General features: G+C 62.2%; 1 protein-coding gene across 6 annotated transcripts in view; it reads right to left on the bottom strand.

Annotated features, from left to right (window-relative positions):
- ARHGEF11 (Rho guanine nucleotide exchange factor 11) overlaps nt 1-15535 on the bottom strand; it is an 87191-nt gene that overhangs the window by 3220 nt on the left and 68436 nt on the right. The window contains exons 18-37 of one of the 6 annotated variants that reach the window (XM_047092812.1): nt 15309-15332; nt 14154-14298; nt 13766-13865; nt 12949-12978; nt 9991-10117; nt 7405-7584; nt 7278-7325; nt 6963-7150; nt 6566-6712; nt 6183-6262; nt 5950-6075; nt 5299-5416; nt 4321-4499; nt 3826-3901; nt 3518-3685; nt 2977-3067; nt 2359-2484; nt 1977-2038; nt 1001-1219; nt 506-823 (exon numbers count right to left, since the gene is read on the bottom strand). In XM_047092812.1, coding sequence (XP_046948768.1) covers nt 506-823; nt 1001-1219; nt 1977-2038; nt 2359-2484; nt 2977-3067; nt 3518-3685; nt 3826-3901; nt 4321-4499; nt 5299-5416; nt 5950-6075; nt 6183-6262; nt 6566-6712; nt 6963-7150; nt 7278-7325; nt 7405-7584; nt 9991-10117; nt 12949-12978; nt 13766-13865; nt 14154-14298; nt 15309-15332 — 2552 coding nt within the window. The remainder of the gene's footprint in view (nt 1-505; nt 824-1000; nt 1220-1976; nt 2039-2358; nt 2485-2976; nt 3068-3517; nt 3686-3825; nt 3902-4320; nt 4500-5298; nt 5417-5949; nt 6076-6182; nt 6263-6565; nt 6713-6962; nt 7151-7277; nt 7326-7404; nt 7585-9990; nt 10118-12948; nt 12979-13765; nt 13866-14153; nt 14299-15308; nt 15333-15535) is intronic. The other 5 variants (XM_047092813.1, XM_047092815.1, XM_047092816.1 and 2 more) reach the window with 5 other exon arrangements.

The following is a 15535-nucleotide window of genomic DNA, read 5'->3' as shown; positions in this document are numbered from 1 at the left end:
TCCCACTGTCACGATGGCTCGCCACACACCCCCAGCTTCGTCCTGTGGCGTGTGCCCTTCCCCCCCCCACCCCCTCCCCCATGCTGCCAGTGCCCTCACCACAGCCACTGACCACCAGCTGCAGGGGGTGGCTGTAAGCACCCGTCCCGGGTCTGAGGCCCCCAAAGAGAGCCTCATCTTTTCCTCAGGCCTGGGTCGTCCGTGAAGAATGCTAGCGGGGGCTTTTGTGGGCAGCCGGTTTGTGCCGGGCACCAGGTGACACCCTCACGTTACACACTGATGTTCAGAGAGGGTTCGCGATTTTGTCTAAGGCCACATGGATGTTAGGTGACAGGCTTTGAACCTCGGCTGCCCGACCCCGAAGCCTTCGTGTGTCGGCGTCTCCTCCCGGGATCCGGGAGCCTCTGTGCACACGCTTTCCCAGATAAAGCGCCATTTGGGAGGCTTGCCTCGACCTCAGTGAACCGGGCGCCCGTCTCCCCAGTGGACGTCCCAATTGATTTACCTTTTCTCACAACTTTGTAGCTTCCTGCTGCCTCTGTGTGTGAAGTCTCTTCCTCTGGATTCCTGTCCAGCTCGGGGGACTCCCAGATCCCGGAATTCCTGGCCCGCGGGGGCAGATGCTCCAGGGAACAGAGAGCCGTGTCCTCCTGCTCTGGCCGATCCCTCTCCGGCCCGGGGGAGCCGGGGTCGCGGGGCTGAGAGGCGCTGCTCATGAGGGAAGGCGTGGGTGTCCGGTCGGCCTCGGGCTCTCCGGACGCCTGTGCTTCCGCGGGGTGACCGGGCAGCAGGCCCCACAGGATCAGGCGCCGCAGGCTCTCCACTGGAGGGAGAGAAGGTGCTGGCTTCCCCCGCACAACCACGCCCAGGGCCGCTGCTCTCCTCCCCCACAGGGCAGAACGCGGAGCGGACTCTGCGTCCCTTCTCCTCCAGCACGGCCGGAGAGAGCGTTCCAGCAGGTGGAGGGCAGAGGGGTCTGTGGGGCCCGGAAGGCACTCACCATCTTGGAGGGCTGCATCAGCGAGCCCTTCCATAACCAGAGGTCCTGGGAGGGACAGGAGGATGGGATCCCTGGTCCTGCGGCCCCTGTTCTCTGCATCCAGGGCTGCGGGAGGGTGGGACAAGGCACCCAGCTCCTCCTCTATGCTGCCCTCCTGCTCGGGATCCTCTAGCGGGACCGGGTGCTTCCCCTTGACCCTCTGCTGTGGCCCAGGGCCTGCTTTGGGCGGGAGGACAGCATAAGGACGGGGAAGGAAGGCACCTGTGGGCGGACCCCATCCACACCCAGCTCTGGGTTCAAGCGGCTGAGAACGTGGACTCATTCCACGAATGTTTAGTGAGCCCCTACTATGACTACAACCAGACACCGTCCCGAACCCTTGGCAGACGTCGGGGATGACACCCAGCTCCCTGCCAGTGTGGAGCTTAAGCTCTAGTGGACAGACACAGAGGAGTAACACAGTACAGCGAGCTCTCCAGGCAAATTAGAAGGAGACAGCACTGTGGGAAAGACACGGCAGCGCGTAGGCCAGGGGGCGGGGGCGGGCGGGAGCGCCGTTTACCTGCAGCCGCAAGGCCACAGAAGGCGCGTCGCCGCAGAGGCAACGTCTGCAGGGACCCGAAGGAAGTGAGGAGTCCACCAGGAGATTTACCCACAGTATCCCACGGGTGTGGCCTTCTCCATGGAAACGCCCAGCTGGAGGAGGCGGGGCCCCCCCCTCCACTGTGGAACGCCTGTCACCCGGAGAGCCGGGGTGGGGGCCTCTGTTCAAGTGAGCTCGTCCACACTGGCTCAGGTCTGCTCTCCTTCCCCTTCTGGACCCCCTTCTCAGTCCTTTCTCTGTTCTTATCCAAACCTCACGCTTCTGGCCCCGACATCCTCTCCCATCACCCCACACCCGCACCCGACCACCCCCTGACCTGTCCCACCAACAATGGCCCGGTGGGCTCCCACAAGGACGGTTCCGGGGACACACCTCCAGACAGCTCCTCAGGTCCTGGTTCGCCGTGGAACACTTCCGAGCCATCCAGTCCCACCCTGCGGGGACAAACCCCCAGAGGTCACCCGCCGCACTGCTGACGCCAGCCAGGAGGGGTGAGCTCAGACGCCGCCCTGGCCTCCCGCGTCACAACGGGCAGTGAAGGATGGTCCGACAAAGGGAGGTGGCAGGCTTCAGCACCTGCCACGGGTCGGCCACCTGGAGAGCAGGGTGGGTGCTGGCCGGCGTCTCCTGGTCCCGATTCTATACCCCCCCACCCCGGCGCAGGCATGGTCTCCCTGACGGCCAGGTTGGGGGGGAGCAGACAGGGACTGAAGGCGGAGGCGTGGGGATGACTGGGGGCCTGGGGGGTGAGCACCTGCTGGGTGTGAGGCTCTGGTGGGCCGGCTCCTGGGCGCCGGTGGGTGGGGGATGGGCGGGTGCCGGGGCGGCTCCGGGGCGCCCGGTGGCGTTCCGCACGGCCTCCTCCAAGAGCTCCATCCACCTGTGGCTCAGCAGGGGCAGAGAGGGCCGGTGGTAAACACAGGGTCGGGCACGCCCCCCGCAGGCAGCCCTCCCCACAGGCGTGTGCAGCCACCCACAGTGGCCCTGTGCCGTGCTCTGGGCCGAGCGGTCCCCGTCTGCTCCTTGTCTTTAAACGGCCCCCAGACAGGCAGTAAGACCCACAGGTGACAAGCCTGACGCTGAGACGATGACTCAGTCGAGCTGCCTCGTGTGGCGGCAGCGAGGGAACGAGGGGTGGGTGACGACCCCGGAGGCAGATGTGCTTGGTGGGAAGGAGGAAGAACCCCAGCGCAGGGAGGAGGAAGGGACCACTGACCACGCGGAAGACCCCTCGGGGGCAAGGACGGCGGTCCCGCGAGCCCGCTGCGCCTGCCCTGTCTCCCTGTCCCGCGCCCACGCCCCATCCTCCGCCCCTCGGCCCGGCCTCACTGCCCACCACTCACACACGCCACCCTGGCCCCTCGATTCTTACGTGTTCTTGTCTGACGATGTCAGAGCCACCAGCTCATAGATCTGGGGGGGGCCCAGCTCGGAAGTGCAGATGATGAAGAAGGCCCGTTTGTCTGTGCAAAGGAAGGGGGAAGGGCCGCGTGGAGGTGGCAGAGCCGTGACGGCGGCCCCCGCCAGGGCCACAAGGTGCTGGAAGCCCCGGCCCTCGACACGGGATGGGGACCAGAGCAGAACACGCAGCTGGCCACCGGAACCACGTGGGGTCGCGTACAGGAAGGCCAGAGGCAGTCCTGGACCCTCAGGCCCTCCTCGCGGCGGCCCCCGCTCCCTCTGCTCTCTCTCACGCTCGCCGCCGCCCGCGACTCCCGGAGGCGGGGGGGGGGGGGGGGGCATCGCCCCAAACCACGGGTGGAGACAGCGGGCCCAGGGCCCCTTCCCGCACACACGGGGCTTCTCACCGAACCGCCTCTGTCCGCCGGGCCCCGTCCCCCCACCCCGCCCCGGGCCACGTCCTCCCCGCTCAGGGGCCAGCAGGGAGGCCCGAGGCCAGGCCCGCGCGGCACCTGTGGCCACGGAGCGGATGAGCACGGCGTTGAGCTTGAGCACGGGGCTGAAGGTCTGCTTGCTGTCCGAGGAGCCGGCGGCCGTCTTGCTGTGGCACTTGAGCAGCAGCTTCTCGTCCTGCTTCTGCAGCAGCACCAGGAGGTCGTCCAGCAGCAGCACGTGCAGGTCTGGGGGGCAAGCGCCATGAGGAGTGCCCCCGCCCCCCCCAGCACAGGGACAGGGTCCTGTGCCCCCTCCCCAGGCGGGGCCGCAGGAGCCCTGCCGGGCCCCGGGCGTGCGGTCCAGGGGGCAGGGCTGGGGCACCCACCCAAGGTCTTATCCTTGCTGGTCCTCCAGGTCAGGGGCCCCTCGTGGATCATCTTTCTGGCCGTCAGATCCAGGCTCTGTTAAGGAAACGTCGTTCGTTCATTCGTACCTTCGTTCGACCCAGTGCACGCCACACTCCTGAGGAGCTGGGGGTCAGCGGCAAGCAAGAGGCGGCCTCTGCTCTGACGCTCGAATAGAGGCCACGGGCAGGACAGAAGCCACCGTGAGGCTGTGCGTCCCACCGGGGGGTTCGCCAGCGGCTCTGCCCGGGCCTCTCCCCAGCCCGACCTCTTTTTGTTTCCTCCCCGGCCACCTTCACCTGGACCCCAGCTCCCAGCCCCCGCTCGGGCAGGAGAACTCCAGCATCCCGTCCCTGTCGGCAGGGCCGTCTGCTGGGTGTTCGTGGGGCCCCGCTGCGGCACCCCGTCCCTCCGGGCCCCGGCCGGTTCCGCTCCCAGGGGTGCCCCCAGTGTGTGCGGCGGTCCCCGCCTCCCACCTTGAACTCCGCCGCCAGAGGGTTGCTGGCCCTCTCCAAGGAGGTGGTGTCTAGGCGTTTCTGGTAACCCTCCAGACGGTGCCGGTTCTCCGTCTGCTTCACGGCCTCGTTCACGTACTTGAGAATCTCCCGGCACTGGTCCCGGGCCCGGCACAGCTTCTCGTGCTCAGACGTGCCACCTACCGATCGGGGCAGAGGCGGTGCTGGGGGGTGCCTGCCTGAGGAGCGTGTCAGAGTCCAGCACACCTGGCCGCCGGGGGCTGCAAGCCGACGGTACGGGCACAGGTGTGTTGTCTTGGCCTCACTCGAGGGCCTCAAACGTAAGGGGCCCTGGCGGTGAGGGTCCTCGGGATCAGAGCACCGTCCCGGAGACACACACAGCTCTTGGGAATTGCCAGCTGGACCACAACCAGCTCCACAGATGCGGGGGAGAGCAGGGCCTGGCTGACGGCAAGGGTGCCTCCAGGATGCCCGCCCAGGTCGGGAGAGGGTCCTCACACTCCATACCCTGACTCCAGCGCCCCAAATTCGAGGGCAGCGGGGGAATGCTCGGGACCCCAGAGAGTGTCCCTGGGGCTAGCTCCTCTCAGCACGGCCACTGAACTTCTACAGTCAGCACACGCGGCTGTACGTCTGTGCGCTGCACAGAGGCGTCCGGCAGGGGGACGGACAGATGCGGGGGGCGGGGGGGTGGGGGGAGGTGACGGCAGCCGTGGCCCCGGTGTGGGACCACAGTCACATGGGAGTCCGCGTGCCAACCTCTTTCCATTCGGACGCTTTCCTCAGGTTTGCACCAAGGCCCCCACAGGCTGGGGGCGAGCCTCACACCCCCTCCCGCTGCTGCGCTTCTTCTCCCCAAAGCACGCTCATAATCGCGACCTCCCTTGAGACTGAGCGAAACAAGTGACTCGTGAAGGCCACAGAGCAGGTCAGTGCTAAAACTAGGTCTGAGTGCGGCCACCGCCTCGCGCTCCCTACCCTCCGTGTGCTTGAGGACGCTCTCCAGCAGCAGCGGGTACTTGGTGAGCCGCTGCATCTCCGAGATGATGAGGTCTCTGAGCTGCAGCCGCCGGCACTGAGGGTGGCTCTCGGCCTCCTGGACAGAAGGGGGCACAGACGGAGAAAGAGGACAACCCGTGGTCAGGGCCTGGCTCACGGGCTCGGGACCCGGATGGGTGTGAAAAGGCCAAGTGGGTCCTGGCCCCAGAGGGTCACTCAGAAAGGTTTAGGGAAGACTGGTGGGGGCCAGGAGATAACCCACGGAGGGGATGTGGTCGAACGAGCGCCACAGAGCAGGTGCTATGGCCGCTTTACAGACAGGGAAACCGAGGCCCAGCTACGTGCACACACGAAGCAGGAGGCGAACACGGCCTTCCGGCCGCGAAGCCACGTCCGTCCTGAGGGCCGGCACGTGCCAGTGTTTCTGAGGCGGTGGCGTGGGACGAGGGGGGTGTGGATGGGCGTGGGGGTAGCTGGGCTGCCCTCCCGGGTGGAGAGGAGAGGCCGGCGGGCCTGCCCCGGGGCTCCAGGAAAGCAGCCCGGGAGATCCCTGGCGACCCCGGTCGGCTTTACGGAGCTACGCCCGCACTGACTTCTACTGGCGGCCAGGCCGCGGCGGGGAGGCCACACCTGCATGAAGAGCTGGAACCGGCTCTCCTTGCGCTGCTTGGTCTTGATGAGCGCCAGTGCGATGGACTGGTGGGAGCAGAACCGCGCGGCCACCTGCTGGAGCTCCTCCCGGGCGGGGCCGTCAAACTGCAGCACAAGGGACGCCACCCGGGCATCGCACCCCGGCCCTCCCACACCCTCCGCCGCCGCTCCCGTGGCCACGGGAAAGGGGGACCCGTCCCCTCCAAGCATACCCGAGCCAGCATGAGGTCACCGATGTCTTTGATGATGGGGCCCTCCTCCCGGAGCTTCCTCATGGCCTCACACCAGGAATCTGGGGCAAGGAGAGAAGAATCAGAGAGGCCCGGGGTAGAGTTGCACCGCCGGACCCTCCGGGACCCGGGGAGAAGGGCTTTGGGCGGCAGTGCTGAGGGGAAGGGTCCGGCAGCCGTTCTGCTCCTGGGGGACCCGGAAGGCTGGCTTCAGGCTGCATATCAAGCTGTCCGCCAGAGAGAGCTGGTGAGGGCCGTCTGCTCAGGTAGGCCCTGGCACACGGTCAGATGGGGACAGACACCTGAAGCCTGGCCGGAGAAGGGGTGTGGGGGAAAGACAGAGGGCGGGGAGGACGGCCCCTCACTGTGGATCTCTATGAGCTCAGGCAGGTTGGGGAAGAGCCGGGCCAGCTCCTCCCGGGGCATCAGGTTCTCCTTCTTCATTCGCTGGTAGAAGATCAGGTCCAGGACCCGGAGCGTGCGCAGATGGGAGGCTTCTGTCACAAACAGCTCTGAGCGGGGTGGTCGCGGGATGGGAGGGACACAAAGCACAGGGGGTCAAGCGAGTATGCAAAGTCATATGACTGCCACCCCAAACCACTTCTGAGGAAGCCGAGCGCTGGTGTCAAATCGCAGGGCGACACCCACCCCAAGGGCCGTGCGGGAATGGCGACACGGACCCGGTCCCGGCCCCGGGGAGCCACCTGGCCTACTACCACCCTCTGCCCCCTACTCGCCCGCGACAGAGGGGCACGTGCTCACCGTTGATGACCTCCTGCCGGTCGATCTCTCTCTGGCTTAGCCCAGCCACCACGTCCTTGCCCACCACGTGCTGCCAGTTCTGGGCATCCGGCTCCAGCTCCAGATCAGACAGCTGGCCCAGATCGTCCTCTAGGAGGTGGGGGAGGAGGGCGTCTGCGCCGAACCCCAGATTGGGGGACTCGATGCTCCTGGGGAAGAGGAGGAAGGACTCAGCTCGGGGTCCGCCCCCGTCTCTCCGGCCCCGCGCCCACGGGAAACGGCGGCCGTGGACGGGCACCCCTGGCCGGCCGCTCGGGGCCGGGACACCCCACTCACCTGCGGCCCATCTTGGGGGTGAAGGGAGGGGTTGGGTTCTCCAGAGACCTGTGGAGAGAAGTCAGCCCTCAGCCCCCACTGCCCCTGCCCCGAGACGCCCCAGCTGAGCTGCCCGAGCCCTGCCCACCTGGTGGAGAGGCTGGAGGCAGAGGACGAAGCTGACTGGTGGAGGCGGGCAGCCTCCGCGGCCGCGTCCATGTCTACGTCGCTGCGAGAGCGGGGCACGTTGTCCGCCTTCCGAGACCGCTTCATCTCCTCCCGGCCCTTCAGGCTCTCCGAGCGGCCCAGGCGAATCTCTGAGCGTGAACTGGGGAAGGAGGACCGGCAACCTTGGGGTCCCACGTCCCGGACGAGCTCTCCTCTGCCACCAAGACTCCAGGTGCCTCCCCTGCCCCTCCCCAGTCCGGCTCGATGGACAGAGGCTCTCATCGTCCCCGTCATCGTCCCCGTGGCCCACCAGGAAGTGAGAGCGGGGACCAAGAGATCAGACTTGTGGTATGCCACAGACCCCAAACCCTCCAGGAAAGCCGTGGATGCCGCAGGCCCTTATCGGGGACCATGAGGTCCTCGCTCCTGTCCCGGACTGTCTGGTGGCCAGACCATCTTTCCCTCGACTCCAGAGCAGGTCAGCTCCCACCGCGGACCCTGCTTGAGGCAGATCTCTTCCTTTCATAGGACTTTCTTCTACCGAGAAGCACAGGCACTTCCTTCACACTTGTCCTGGCCTCCTCGCAGGCCTATCAGAGATTCTATCCACGGATGGGCTCCTGCCCCTCCAGCTGTGGTGTGGATTCTTCTGTTCTCATCTTGTAGCATCCTTCCGGAGCTTCCACGTCCCCTCCTGGGGGCAGGCTGGCTGGGGAGGGCCCATCTACTGACCGGCAGGAACCCGCTCCCTCACCTGCCAGGTTTGGCCAAAAGACCCACAGACAAGACAAGACTCAGCATCTCCAGTCCCAGAGACCCCTCAGAGTGAAGAGATGCTGACGGCCGGGTGTTCTTTCCCGCATCCTGCAGAGCATGAGCCGGGAGACAGCTGGTGTCTCTGACCCCTGCTGCCCCAGGATGGTGCCTCCTCCCTCCACGGCCCTGCTGGCTTGGTTCTTGCTGACCTGCTCACTGATCTGCATCCCGGCCCCCTGCCTCCAGGACCAGGGACGGCCTACGGAGTCTGGGCAGCTCCTGAGGACACAGCAGGCTGCTGTAGCAAAGGAGGCCAGCACCCTGGGCTCCATTTATCTCGTGTCTCTCAACTGCCAAGGACTCAAACGGAGCTATCCCTGAAGCCACGCTGCCAGCCGACCGCCTCAGACCACCCCCTGGGGGCTGCTAGAACGCCTCCAGCCAAGACCACTCACCCAACACTTGCACCAGTAACCCACAACAGGCCACCTGAGCACCAGGACAAGCCCCCACAAGCGAGTAACCTTCCTCCCAACAAGTGGGGCGACCCACCTCTGGTCCCCGATCCCTAGAATACTGCCTTCTAGACCCGGGGGCTCTTGTACCCGCCGACCTCTGACCCACCGTTTCTGCTAAGATGCTGGTGAGCTTACAGTCAGCAAAGCCAACGGCTCCCGTGGACAGTGGATTCGGGACCCTAGGGTCTCAGGGCATGTATAGCTGGCACCTTCGAGAGCACTATTTGCAAACGGTCTGAACTTTTTTCTCACAACATTGGTATCTTGTCTCTACATGCCTGACGCATCTGTGACATCGGGCCTACACATCCCGTAATTTATACATTTAATTCACTCAATGAGATTACACAGAGCTCGGCCTCTTGGCTCAGGACAGATCTAACCTTCACCTTCCCTTACAGCTTTGTTTGTTCTCACGACGGCAGCATCTCCACATGTACTGAGCTTACGAAGGTTTGCTACAAGCAGGAGTAACCTCGTGTGGGAGCAGGAACGGCGGACTTGTAGTTTGGTCAGTTTCCCAGGTAAAATGGTTTGATTCCCTTGGCCACTCCCCAGTGACCCAGTGACCTGGCTTGCGCCTGCTCAGTAGGCGCACACGTGTATGATTTCTGTGCACCCAAGACCCCATCTACTATGACTCAAGGGTGACTCAGGGAAGGTGCACGGAGCTTTCTGACCACAGGTGGTTCTCACTAAGTGTTGGCTGGAGAATTTCAGACATGACGTGGCTGCTGTCGTGCCGCGGTCCGGAACAAGTCCGGGAGCACGCCTCGAGGCCAGAGAAGGGTTCTCACTGGAACGTGGCCAAAGATGGAGAATATACGGGATGCCAGAGCTGCAAACCCTCTTTTCTTCTCGAAAGTGCTTTGGAACCAGCAGAGCCAAACTCCAGTGCTCTTCCTCACGGGCGTCGGTGGCCAACCTTGCCTGACCCCTGCATCCCCGGGACTGTCCCTTGCCACCCCTGCCCCAGTCTTCTCCAGCCTTGTCAGGTAGGGTGTCGGGATTGGCTGCCGTGTAATATCCTCTAGCTGCTGAGTAGTCAGGCGGTGAGTCCAAAGGAAACGTTCAAGACACGCAGTCCCCGGGCTGGGAGGCCGGGGGCCCTGCTCGGTCTTCGGGTGGCCTGATGGCCAACACTGGCGTGTCTTCAGAGCAGCTGCGAGTTCTGCGGCGGGGATCTTACGGTCTAACGGAGTGGGGGGAAGCGCCTGGAAATAACCCTGCAGCACACCCCGCCCAGGCTCCCCTCCGTGGGAAGCCGGCAATTCCCACGTGGCCCTTGCTACCTGTCGCTTTCCAGCAGGTCCTCGGGAAAGCTTCCTGTGGAGAGCCGCTGCGTCCCGGGCTCTGGGGCGTCATACGGCTGGTTGTTCTCAAAGTGCTGAATGATGTTCCTCACGTTGCCTGGTTTGACTGGAAGCAGAAAGACAATGAAGGGTACTCTGCTTTCTGTTCGGGACCCTCGCTCCCGTTAGCCCAGAAGACAGAGCAGTGAGCAAGCACGGATGACAGCAGCACCGGGCTGGGGACTGGGAGACGCGGGGGCTGGTCCTCTAGACTACTTCCTGGTCCTCTCCCAATAACCCGGAGAGTGACAGGGGCAGTCCCTTGCTCTCTCACATGCAAAATGAGACCATTTGGAGGTATATTTCCTGTGGATATTCCTTTCGGCTCTCACGTTATTACAATGACTCTCAGGCTTAATTAACGATGAGATTCTTTCCAAGAACCGAATACAGGATAGAATACCAGCCGGGAGCACCCAAAATGCATCTATCTGTAATTTGGCCAGGTTGCCAGGTTATATCAATCATTTCCCAAGTTTATATTACTTTTAGAGCTCATTATTTGTTCTTTTTTTGACTTTCCTTCCTGTCCTTCCAGTCCCGGCCCCTGCCTCTAGTTGCTGCCATCACTGTGAATCAGACCCTTTATTATCAGTGAGTGGGGGTGGTCTTAGGTAGAACAGAGAAAAGGGGTCACTCTCTGGCATTCAAATTCCAGCCCCTCTTCAGAGCTAAGACAAAAGAAGGCTGTTCTTGTTCAAAGAAACAGAGAGAGCAGGTATGAAAGTCACGAGGCTCATGGGATACCCGCAGAAGGTTCCTCCTCAGAGATGCAGTGACATCAGCCCAGAGCTGGGCTTCAGAGGCCGATGTGCCAGAGACCAACAGGAAGGCTGGGGGTGGGCAGGGAGGCAGGCGAGGCCCTGATCCTACCCACACTAGCCAGAGTCCTACCCGTGCAAACCCACAAACCTCCCTAAGTCTCTAAACTCAGGTTTCATGAGAAAGTTTCCAGGCCAGAGCCAACAGAACATCCAGCTGGTCTCTTCAAACTTCGTATCATTTAGGCAGGTGGCCGGGGTAACAGTTTTCCAGAGATGCGTAACAGGAGGCTGTGTCAGGAGCAGGGGCTGTTAGCATCACGCCCACTCTGGGGACTGGGGCCTGAGCGGCCTGCCACAGGGTCAGCTCTGCAGTCACAGCCTGAGCGGCCCTGCTGGGTGACGGCACGGGGGCCTGGGAATACCCTGTAACAGGAGGCCGCCGGGCTGAGCCCACTGCTCCCTCCCCTGTGTGTCGCCTGTGCTCGGGGTAGAGTTCACCCTGTGACGACAAACGGGGATTGCTCTGAGAGGCGGCACAACTGAGGAAAGTCAGTGTAATGGGGGAGAAAGGCAGAAAGGAACGCAATTTTTTAAATGAGCACAGTTTTCACTGGTGTCCCCTGTTCTCCTTCCTCCATTCTCTGGACGACAATGAAATGGAAGGGTAAGTACATTCCATATTATTAACAGTCAGTTATGGTCGCTGTTAAACGGGGGCAACAGCTGATGACTCTAACGGTCACTCAGTGCTGACCCTTCCTCCACCTCTGGGGGCTGCTTGGTCTTTAGACACGGACACAGGCTTTGCTGATGTCCTGGGAACTTGAGAACCAAGGCCACACCAAATCATTAGATTACAATGGAAAGACCGAACTCGGCCCTGGTGAACACCCAGGCCCCTTACCCTGTCCTTGGGCTCCCGGCCCCTCGAAGCTGCTGCTTCCTCCTGCCTCCACTGGGGCAGCGTGGACGGGAGGAAGTGTGTGTTAAGATCTAAGGGCCTGGGTCCCAAGGCCATTCTTTTATTTTTCCATTGTTTTATATGCCGTTTCTCAAAACTTAAAACCTTTTTTTTTTTTTTTTTTTTTTAAGTAGCATAAGGAGGGGTGCCTGGGTGGCTCAGTCGGTTGGGTGTCCGACTTCAGCTCAGGTCATAATTTCACGGTTCGTGGGTTCAAGCCCCCTGCGTCGAAGTCTGGAGCCTGCTTTGGATTCTGTCTCCCTCTCTCTCTGCCCCACCCCTGCTCACGCTCTGTCTCTGCCTCTCTCTCGAAAATAAATAAACATTAAAAAAAAAATCAATAAAGTAGCATGAGTCTAGGAATTTAGTAACTTTGAAATAATTTTGAAAATCATTATTTTTAATTGTCACTTCACATAAAATGAATTCTAGCCACTGAACAATTTCCTGATTTCATTGCACTGCTCTCTCTCTGCACAGATTCACAGTAGAGCCTTGACCACGTTAATCACGTGACTGTACTCGTGGGAGCCTCACTGATGAGAAATGAGTTTGCCCAACTGCAGGTTCTCAGCCTCTCTGGGTTAATGTATATGACGTGTTCGTTTTCAGCGCGCAGACCCCCGACGGCACCAGGCCCTCTAACACACAGCAGGGGTCACTCTCTTCAACCGCCGCGGTGACGCCACGCCGTCCATGTTAAGTCAGGAGCGGTGGACGCGCCATGCTCAAGGGCTGAAGCAGAGCAGGTGACGGACGGTGAAAGGTCCCCAAGGAGAACTGTTAGAGACCCACTGTTTATGAAAGAAACCCCGCATAACTCTCAAAAATGAGGATTTTTGTTATGTCAGTCGAGACAAAAACCTGAGAAGCTCGTGCAGGACGTTTTCATGTGTGAAGGCCTCCCTCGTGTACACGGAGCCCTGGACCTTCGGAGCCCGTTCCCTGAGATGTGAGACAGGGACAGGGCGGGGCCGAGGGCGGGGAGGCTGGCCTCCGTGACACCGCCAGGAGCAGCCCCCTGCGGAGGCAGCTGGAGCAGGAGGGAGGCACACGGAAGACAGCGACGGAGTGACGGGATGGGGGACGGGGAAAAAGGACAGACAGACAGACTGGAGAGATGGAAACTCAAAGCTAATGCAAAGAAAAACCCACAGAAAATGGTCCTTTTACCTTCCACAGGGGACAAGGGAATATGAAATGCTAAAAGAAAACAAACAAAAACAAAAGTAAACCATGAAAAGTCAAATTAACGTCTCCAGAGTCAAAACAAAACTTACATCAAGCTGGAAAATGAAAAACGAATGGCAAAAATCAGGTCTGATCTAGAAGAGTCCCCCCTTCCGCAGCCCCCAGGCAGCAATATCAGAAAAGGCCACTGGCCCACCCACCCCACAGCCCTTCCCAGACTCCCAAGACTAACACTGGGGTCTGAAGACGCTGACCGGGAGGCCAGCAGGAAGTTCCGGACCGGCGACAGGCTTAACAGAGTTTCAGGTGAGTGGCAGCATCGGGGGTGTCGCTGGGCCCCCCACCTCCCACTCCACATCTAGTTCTGCTTAGCAGTAAGTCAGACTTCCCATCGAGGGCCCACAATTGCTCCCAACACACCTCAGGGGCACAGACGGAGCCCACTGGTGAAGGTGAAGGGGGCATTTACTGTCAACAGGGCGGCCTTGCCAGGCGGGAATATTCCTCCGCGTGGCTGCTCGGTAGCTATAACTGCCCTGAGCTCCTAGACTAAGGCCCGGGGACCGGCATGGCCTCCTTGGCTCGGAAGCGTCATCTGCACCTCAAGGAGCCTGCACGCGGTGTGGCAAGGGGACAATGAGCAGCACTGAGCGGGAGCTGCGGTCTCAGAGGGCGGGCAGGTGTGCGGCTGCCGGGATAGGGAACACCCTCTGCCAGCGGCCCGGTCAGTGACGGGGCTGCCGCCCCTGCCCGAGGCCCCCCCCCCAGCCCCCCCCCCCCCCCCCCCCCGTGTACTCACTGCTCTGCGAAGAGCCTTTGGGCTTCCCGATGTACTTGAGGATAGGGTTTCGCCTCTTGTCCTCCAAGGCTTCCTTGTCTTTCTTGGAATTGCTGCTCTGCTGGGACAGGAGACACCAGCTTTGGAGAAGGTCCCAATCCCCAGACTTAGCCACTCATCCCTGCCACTGCCCCCCAGACCCGCCCTGAACGGCTAACTGCAAAGCAGACTCCTGCTTGCTCCCGAACCAGCACACGTGCGCCTGGGCCGGGTTTGAGCTCGTCTGTGGGTTCTCACGGACTCCCCACGCAAAGGCAGCGAGGGTCAGGCGCAGTCGTGAGTGGCTTTCCCGGGTTGGCCTCATGCAGAGACCCGCACCAGAGGACTCTTGTCCAGGTAGTTCTGTCACCTTCTTGGTCTTTGGGAAGAAGGGCAGCCACTTGTCCTTGTCAGGAGCTGCCTGAGCCTTTTCGGCTGCGCCGGAAGGCCGTGCCTCTCGAAGACGGAGCCCGGCGTGGCTCATGTAGGTATTGAGGGCGAAGTCCATGGGGGCGCTGTGAGACGGGAAGCAGAGTGGTCAGTCAGAAAGCTCGAGCTGTGCCCGCCAACAGGCGGAAAGGCCGGAACCCCGCTCCGAACAATCTGCAAACTACCACCCGGGGGGGTGACAAAGGGAGAGTTCTGGGTCAGGGTGTTTGGAAGGAGCCCTGGAATTCTCAAGGGGGGGCACAGAAGGACTCTTGGCTAGCAGGAGTCCTGGGAGAGACCTAATTCTCTCCCTAAGCAGAACTCTTCCTGAAGGGGGGAGAGCGGCCAGCAGAAGGACGTGGCCGGTCCCTACAACGTAAGCCAACAAGCCGGCAGGCCTGGAACCGACTGAGGCCCACGGCCACAGTCCTCGGGCATCCACGTGCGGCGGGGTGGCAGGGAAAAGGGGAGAAATGCCGGCCTGCCTCTGCCTTCACCACCTTCCCGGCCCTGGCACCAAGAGAGAGATGCAACGGAGCCGCCACGGGCCACACGTGGAACCGTCCAGAGCTGTGTCTGGAAGCGGATCTGGCCCTGGATTCAGGAGGCAGGTCGGGCACTCTGGGCACTCAGTGCAGCAGGGGCTCCGGCCCCTCCTCCACAACCGCCCTGGCCTGCCTTCCTCCGGCTCAAGCGTGCGCACACTCTTCGACGCTGGCTGCTTGAGGAGCGGACACGCATACCGGCTGCGGAAACCCCATAACCTGTGCCAGAGAGGAGAGGCGTTGCGCCCCGGCTCCCCGACAAGGGCTGCTGACGCAGGCCGGTCCTGTCACCAGCACTTCACGGTGGCTCAGAGGTGAAAGCCTGAGGGAGACGCAGAGCTAAGGCGGAGGAGGGGAGGCCGGCTATGTGCACGGTGGGGTGAGGGCACACCCTTGCCCCAGGCAGCGGCCCCAAGCGGCAGGGGCCTGGACCTCACAAGCCGCTGTTACGGTTACGCGACACCTGGGGCCATGCCTGGACACACTGTGACCTCGATGCTCAGGGCGCCCTGTGTCCAGAAGGATGGCAAACGCACCGCACACTCACTCACCTCCTGTCCTCCTCGTACTTGGACCTGGAACAAAAGGAAGGAGCCATGACGCGCACGTATGGCACAGGCGTGTTGGCCGCGCAGACACAGAGGATGGGGGAGGTGGGGGCGGGGAGGCCAGACCTCGACTCCGGTCTCAGCTCTGAGCCCACGTGGGGCTCGGGAGGCGAGAGCGCTCACCCCCTTGGGGGCCTCGGCACAGGGACTGAGAGGTCCTTCCCGCTGAA

The sequence above is a fragment of the Lynx rufus genome, unplaced genomic scaffold, assembly GCF_022079265.1.
Source record: "Lynx rufus isolate CCGP_SWC_20201006 ecotype Redwood Valley unplaced genomic scaffold, mLynRuf1.p SCAF_31, whole genome shotgun sequence".
NCBI lineage: Eukaryota > Metazoa > Chordata > Mammalia > Carnivora > Felidae > Lynx > Lynx rufus.
The sequence above is the reverse complement of the archived record's forward strand: the minus strand, read 5'-3'. Positions and strand labels throughout refer to the sequence as shown.